The sequence below is a fragment of the Sphaerodactylus townsendi genome, linkage group LG06, assembly GCF_021028975.2.
Source record: "Sphaerodactylus townsendi isolate TG3544 linkage group LG06, MPM_Stown_v2.3, whole genome shotgun sequence".
NCBI classification, from domain to species: Eukaryota; Metazoa; Chordata; class Lepidosauria; order Squamata; family Sphaerodactylidae; genus Sphaerodactylus; species Sphaerodactylus townsendi.
In genome coordinates, this window is record NC_059430.1 from 21,110,678 (window position 1) to 21,118,605 (window position 7,928).

General features: G+C 46.7%; 1 protein-coding gene across 1 annotated transcript in view; it reads left to right on the forward strand.

The window, feature by feature from the left end:
* Window positions 1-7,928, forward strand: part of LOC125435314 (solute carrier organic anion transporter family member 1B3-like) — an 88,713-nt gene that overhangs the window by 7,591 nt on the left and 73,194 nt on the right. The window contains exons 8-9 of the mRNA XM_048501503.1: window positions 2,144-2,383; window positions 4,911-5,075. Of these exons, the coding sequence (XP_048357460.1) occupies window positions 2,144-2,383; window positions 4,911-5,075 (405 nt within the window). The remainder of the gene's footprint in view (window positions 1-2,143; window positions 2,384-4,910; window positions 5,076-7,928) is intronic.

A 7,928-nucleotide genomic window follows, 5' to 3' on the forward strand; every position in this document is an offset into this window, starting at 1 on the left:
AGGTTTGAGTCATCTAAAGCTAATAACTTTGCAGTTGAGTTTATCAATTACAGCCAAAGATAACCCTTTAGCTGATGAGTTTACCGCCCAAAGATGATAGCTTTGCCATCAACATAGTGTGAGACCTTGTCACTTATTTTTGAAATAAACACTGGCAACCCCAGAAAGTGATGGAATGGGCATAAGCATGAATTTTGTACATTTCTTTTTCTTTTTCTAGCTGCTTTAGGTTTATTCTCAATCAAATAAACATGAACATGCTGGGAACAAGCATGTATAGCCTTCATTTCTTTTCGACCTTGTGACTGTATTTCATTGGGTTATCATTGAGAGCCAGTGTGGTGTAGTGGTAAAGAGCAGGTGCACTCTGATCTGGAGAACCGGGTTTGATTCCCTGCTCTGACACTTGAGCTGTGGAGGCTTATTTGGCAAACTAGATTAGCTTGTGCACTCCAGAACATGCCAGCTGGATGACCTTGGGCTAGTCACAGTTCTTTGGAGCCCTCTCAGCCCCACCTACCTCACCAGGTGGGGGGGGGAGGGAAAGGAGTTTGTAAGCCCCTTTGAGTCTCCTTGCAGGAGAGAAAGGGGGAATATAAATCCAATTCTTCTTCTTCTTCTTCTTCTTCTTCTTCTTCTTCTTCTTCTTCTTCTTCTTCTTCTTCTTCTTCTTCTTCTTCTTCTTCTTCTTCTTCTTCTTCTTCTTCTTCTTCTTCTTCTTTTCCTTCTTCTTTTCCTTCTTCTTCTTCTTGGGAAAGTGAGCAATTGTGTGAAACAGGATGCTGGACTATATGGATCAGTGATCTCAGCCTGGAGGGCTGTTTTCATATTCCTTTGTATAAGCAAACATCATTATTAGATGATTTCCCAAGCCTTGTTCTCCAATGTTGGATCCAATGAAATTTCCTGCTGGTAATAAAGGAAGGAGGGGCTCTCCTTAGATCACCAAAAAAAATCTGTGCTCAGAGTCCTGGAACTTGCATGGACAAAAGTCATGTAAGATGGAGGTGGTAGCAAAGAGAAGTTTGGGGCAAGATTGAGCAAAAATTTTGGTTAGATTCAACTCTACGTACACTGTCCCAATCCAGGAGCATTACCATGCTCCCTCTGGATTACAAATAAAACTGTATCTTTATATTTCCATTTTCCATTTCCAAGGCATGTTCCTTCTCCTTTGATGAAGCTGTAAAAACATGTCCATTCTTCTCTTGTTCACACACTTGATGTTCACAAACCTTCTGCACTCTGGTCTTCTGTTGGAACACTTCCTTTTGGCCAGGGGTCCCCAAGATCTCTGGGCCTGTTGAGCACATTTGGAATTCTGACACAGGTTGGTGGGTGCAGCAACAAAATGGCTGTCGCAGGAGGCAAAGCCAGCCACATAAAGGCTGCCGCAACTTAATTTCAGTAACTGTGCAGATCCTCGTGCTGTGGCGGCACCAGCCCAGCCAATCAAATTTGCAGTAGCCAACCAGAAGCCTTGCTGGACAAAAGCTCTACCCGGCCCCACCCACTTCCAAGCTCTAGGAAAGGGGTTGGTGGGTGCTATGTGAAGGTCAACAGGTATATTTATATATAATCCAGTTTGCAGAGTAACAAAAGACAAAATCGTTGCTTAATGCACCACTTTAAAATAAAACAGGTTATCTTGAGTAAGACCAAGCATTTTTTACCTCAGAAATCATAATCAGAAGAACTTTCCTTATACTGAGAGAGAAAGAGATTATATACATACAACAAAATGTCACTTATATGTAGATACATTCACAGTTCCTTGTTTGGTAACAAGTATCGTGTATAATATAAATTTTCAGTCAGAGGCTTTTAGATGGCTTTGGTTAACAGAACATTTACAACGTATGCTTTCCTCAGCAGAGTAAGAAAACTAACTGTTTCCAACTGTCACTTTAAGAATGTTTGTTGAGATCTCCCAGAATTCCCTGCTGCTGCTTGCAAGGCTGTCAAATTCAACACTATGGCACCCATGGGCACTACATTAGAGATCCCTCCTCTGGCTTCTATCCTATGGGTTTCCACTGTATCACCTCTTTAGTCTGTAAACTCCTTGGGGTAAACCCCTATTGTAAATTGCAGCACATGAAAAATAATCTGTCGATGACCTTGGTTTGAACATGTCTTTTAGATGCAATCAATATAACCCTGACTGATTCCCGCTGGGTCGGCGCCTGGTGGCTGGGCTTTGTAGTAGCTGGCGTCATCAACCTGATTTCTGCCATTCCCTTCTTCTTCATGCCTAAAAGTCTGAATGAGGAAGATGAGCCCAGTCTTAGGCAAAAGTTCCTGGAGGCTGCGAAACAGAACGGTGATGGACATCAGGTACCCAGATCTCAGGAAGCTGTAAAGTTGCGTTCAGGTTTGAAAGGTAATGGAAAGACACAGTTTAGACCAGATTTCAGGGTCCATCTCATCCAGCTTTGATATTCCATAGCCTTCCAGGGAAGCTCATGGTCAGCCAACCATCATTCCCTGGTGTCTGCCCCCAGAATTAACTGCACAGAAGTTGTTGTCACTGAATACACAGGATCCATTTCATTAATACTTGGAATTGTATGCACAAAAATATGCGGTGCCAGCATGGTTGAGTGGTTAAGAGCAGCGGACTCCAATCTGGAGAACCAGGTTCGATCCCTCACTCCTTCCGATTAAGTTTCTGGGTGACCTTGAGCCAGTCCCAGTTCTCTCAAAACTGTCTCAGCCCACGCAGAGCAGTGGCAAACCACCTCCAAATGAATGTCTGTTGCCTTGAAAACCCTATGGGTTCACCATAAGTCAGGTGTGACTTGATGATGGGCAGCCACAGCTCCAGGCAGCTGTCTGCAGCACTGCGACCACACTACCCTACCACTCCTAAAAGAGTTTCCTGGCAGCGCACAGTGGCTACACAAGTGTGACGGTATCCCTGCCACCGAGAAGCCCCCATAGCGTGCAATACACTTATGCTACCCAAAAGGGTTGCGTTAAGTGTCAACTTGCAGCTGCCAGTGTAATACGGAAGAGGCCCAGAAGGGAACTGACTAACATTGGCTCCTCCCCTGGCCTGCCCCCACTATGCCAGCAGCCCAGGAAGTTTGCCGCAGTACCCTCTACCGCATCCCACTGGTGGGGAGGGCAGTAGTGGTCACACATTGGTGGTTTCATCCTTCCACTGAGGTAAGTGCCCTCAAGAGGGTGAATCTGCTGGCACAGCTGCTCTCTCATAAGCAGATTCGCCATGTCTTGGGATGGGGCTCTCAATCCCACAAAATCCTCCCCTTCTTCCCTTCTTCTTTCTCTTCCCTCTCTGTTCTTGGTAGTGTTCATGGCAGTGTACTCTCTCCTGATTAATGATAAATACTGAACTGAAACATCTTCCTGAGAGAACACCTTCAGGATTGCACCAATCTAGGACTGTGTAATTATTGTATGCTAATTGAACATTATCGTGATTTTAAATTTGAATGCTGAATTTGTATTGTTCTTTTGAATACATTGAAATATTGCAAGCCAGCGTGGGTGGGGTATGTATGAATGTATGTATATATGTATGATGTATGTGTTACTGTTATGATTGTTATGGTTGTTGTTGTTTGTTCTGTACAATTTTTTGGTCATATTTGTTGCACATTTAGGGTCACTGTTATATTCTGTGAAGATTGTTCCCGAGGGTAGCCCTGTTGGTCTGCAGCACAACAGCAAGATGCAAGTCCAGTAGTCCCCGCCCCCTCCCAGAGACTGAAAAACCTTTTCAGAGTCAAAGTTTCCTTCTTCCTTCCCTCCCTTGCTGGTTTTAAGGTGCTACTGGCTGCTGGAGTCAAATCCAGATGTTGTATTTAGGTGATTGTTTGGGATCCACATTACCACATTTGAGGAGGGGGGGGGGTCTTTCAACCAAGAGTGAATTTCTCCAAGGACCAGTCTCTTTAGACAGAATGGAGGAAGGGACTTTTCCCTTCATTTTTGTTTGTTTCTATCATGGGTTGGTGGAAGCTTCAGCCCATGCTCTGCAAAGCAAAGCAGTCTGCATATTGAGAGGGTAGGCTCATAGAATTGCAGCATCATGCAGATGGAAGGGACCATCCGGGCTATCTAGGCCAGGGGTAGGGAACCTGCAGCTCGAGAGCCGCATGCGGCTCTTCTGCCCTTGCACTGCGGCTCCACGAGCCAAGCCGCCGGCCCCATCCTTGCCCGCCCTGCAGGCAGCAGGGCGGGCGCACCAACTGCCCACGGTTGGCTGGGCCGCGCCGTGGGCTTCCCCTCTCACCCGCCCCGTTGGAGCGGGGTGGGCGCTTTCCCGGCGGCTGGCAAGGCCGAGCCACCGGCTTCATCCTTGCCCGCCCTGCAGGCAGCAGGGCAGGCGCACCAATGGCCCGCGGCCGGCTGGGCCACGCCGCAGGCTTTCCCTCTCGCCCGCCCCATTCGAATGGGGCGGGCGCTTTCCTGGCAGCCAGCGAGGCCGAGCCACTGGCCCCATCCTTGCCCGCCCTGCAGGCAGCAGGGCGGACACATCCATGCGCTTCTCAGAATGAGTGGAGTAAAAGGTAAAAAAACCCCTATATATACAGTGTTATCTTTATTTTAAATGTCAAAAATTATTTGCGGCTCCAAGTGTTTTCTTTTCCCGTGGAAAACGGGTCCAAATGGCTCTTTGAGTGTTAAAGGTTCCCTACCCCTGATCTAGGCCAATCCCCTGCTCAGTGCAGGATCAGCTGAAAGCATCCCTGACAAGTGCTCTTCCAACTGTTGCTTGAAGACTGTCAGTAAGGGGGAGCTTACCATCTCCCCAGGCAGCCATTTCCACTGCTGATATTACTGTAAAGTAGCCAATACATTCTGCCTGTAAGGAACAGTTACACCACCAGCCCCATATAAAGTAGACCAGGCCTACCCTAACCAGTGTTTGTCTCTTTCAGATTTCTTTAAGTCCCTAAAAAGACTACTGACCAATGGAATGTACGTTGTAATGTTGTGTGTTACACTGCTGCAGTTCAATAGCTTCGTTGGTTATATGACATATAATCCAAAATATATGGAGCAGCAGTACGGTCAGTCAGCCTCCAAGTCTAATGTTGTAACGGGTGAGTCACGTCTCTCGAAAACGGAATGAATGACTGAACAGTACAGGGAAAGCGTTGTTATCCATTTGTGGAAATGGGTTGGGTTGATACCAAAACTCTTCTCTGTGTTTTGCCTTCCACTCAAAAAATTCCACAGTGGTCAAACCCCACATGGTGACAATTCTCATGCAGGATGGGACCCCTCCCCTTCTTCCGGGGCCACAGAGCCATCCTATTGTGCAGGAAGACACGCAGACCAGCTACCGCCAGAAGAACTGTCTCTTGACAGTAGTCCAAGAAAGGGGAGGATCCTCTCAAGGATGACACCAGCTATCTGCAAGGTGGATAGGTAGAGGTGTGCCGCATTCATACTAAAAAAACACAGGGATTGACAGAGAAGTGACACAGCCTGTTAAGCGTTTAATTAATGTACATAAGGGTAGTTTAGTCCTCCTGTACCCTAGGGGGAGCTGTGGTGCATTCTCTAGTATTCAGAGTTTATTGAATGTTTTCTTGCAGTTCACCCTGCCTCTTGTTCTTTTTCTCTCTTTATTATGGTTCAGTATGTGTTAATGCTTGTACTCATAAGGTCTCTCTGTTCTATTAGTGGCCTGCAGTGCGTTGTTACCTTTTCCAAATCCTGTCTTTTTCTGTACAGAACATTTAAAATGTTTTGCAAACATTTTAAAAAGAGCCGGTTTTGCTTATTTTTTTTGGTCCACATAGAATGGGAAAATAAAGCATTTCCAGGGACGATTCTTTCCAATTTACTTTGAGGTATCTTTGAAGCTACAAAGATACGGAGATTCAAAATCTGCTCATATTGCTGATGAAGATAGCTGACAGATAAAGGGGGGAATGGCATGTTCCTGTAATTAGGGATTAAACAGACCATGTTGATAACATTTGCTGGGGATGGGGATGGGGCGAAGCTGTGTGGTATTAATCCCCAAAATGCTTCTTTTTCTATCTGGAAGACATTTTATTTGTGTTGTCCTGGAGGGGTCCCTGTTGCAGCAAACTTTATAGAAAGCAAACTCCAGTGGGACTGAATTATTTATCAAATGATATCAAGTGCTGGATTATTAGCGATGCCAACCTCTAGGTGGTGGCTGGATGTCTCCTGGGATTACAACTGATCTCCAGGAAATAGAGATCAGTTCACCTGGAGCAAATGGCTGCTTCAGAAGGGGGATTTGTGGGACAGATCTTGCTTTGGGAGAGGGAGTAACCATGGATCTTTTCCACCAGAGTTTACAAAGGTGGGTTTCAGGAAGAAATCCTCAGGAGTCACGGAAGTAAAAGTTTAATAATTTTTATTGGGAAAAGTAAAATAATGAATGTGCAAGCACGTAAATGGTGAGCACAAACACACAGAGTATTAACACATTCCTAAGATATAACAAAGAGTTGAGGGGATAGGTTAGGAATACAGCAGGAAATTATGGGGTAAGGTGATAATGACCTTATCTTGGAGCACGAGGGTCCAAAGACAGAGTCCAAAGGCCCATGTTGGATTTTAAAGACAGGGTGAAAGCAGCTGGCAAGGCAATGTAACTGAACCAATGCAGTTCAGAGTACACTGGATACAGTGTAACTAGTCCAGAGTTTAGTCCAGAAACACTGAGCAAAGACTGCTGGGCAAGCAGGCTAGTTAAAGGAACATTTTGCCCTCTAGCAACATTAAGAGAGTTAACCTTCCTCAGACAAAATAAGTTCTTGTCTTCCAGGAGGAGACAATGGATGTTTGGCTAAACGACTCAAGGCAGGGAGTGTCAAGCAGTTGATGAGATTTAAGGTGGAACTGATATCATAGTGCTGGAGTTATTCCAATTCAAAGTGAGGTGGCAGTTCCCAGAAGTAAGGTAGGAGAAAAGTGATAGGGTTAATGAGGCAAAGAACAGCTGGCAGATAGTTCTGATTGTATTAGGCATTGGCTGGCATTAGCATATCTTTTGTGAGCAAGGAACCAGGTGCACTAGAATTCAAGGGCCTGGTTTGTTCACTGTTTTCCAAATAGCTGTGAGAAGGACATGCTGGTATGCATATAAAATGTCAAGTTGGAGTTGTCGTCCAGATAAATCCTTTTAGTACAAGACTGGAGATGGCATCCACCTTGAATCTGTTGTGGCGTTTCCCCTAGCTGCCCGGTGTCCTCAGGCGAGTGTGCCATCCCTCCTTCCCTAACCTGGGGATTGGTGTTTCATCCCCTTGGCCCAGAGGGCCAAGAAACAACCTCGCCCACAGGGCGCCTGTGTGAGTGTACCTTCTGGCCTTCCCCACACAGCCAACGCCTCCTTCTTAGCAGGTGTCTCCGCCTTCCTTCCCCTGGCTGACTTGAGAGTTCATACCCTCCCCCTCTCTCTCCCTTGTTGCTTCACAGGGAGAGGAGATTCCCGGGGTTTGGCTCTCCCCTGTTGCCTCACAGGGAGAGGTGTTTCCAGCCTGTGTGAAAGACTCCCACCCTGTTACTGCACAGGGATGGGACCAGCCTAAACCATGCTCTTCTGGTAGGGGGTCTGGGCTCCAGGGTCCTCTTCCCACTTCCCACTATCGAGCTGTCCCTTTCCCTTGTCTGTTCACACCACCACCCACTTTCCCTGCTGCTGTGGCAGCTCCTGACTCTCCCTTTCCCACTTCCTTATATCCCTTCTGCCCTCTCATTTCTCTCCCTCGTCCCAGCTGCTTCCCCAGCCCATCTTCCACATCCGCCTCAGCTGTGGGTGGGCGGGCCCTGCCTGGTCTAAGCTGCTTCTCCAGCCCATCTTCCACATCCAGCTCAGCTGTGGGTGTGTGGGTCCTGATGGGCCTAAAACTCCTCTCTTCCCTGCCTTTCTCTTTGAACAAGGCCTCTAAGGCCTCCACCGTCCCTGC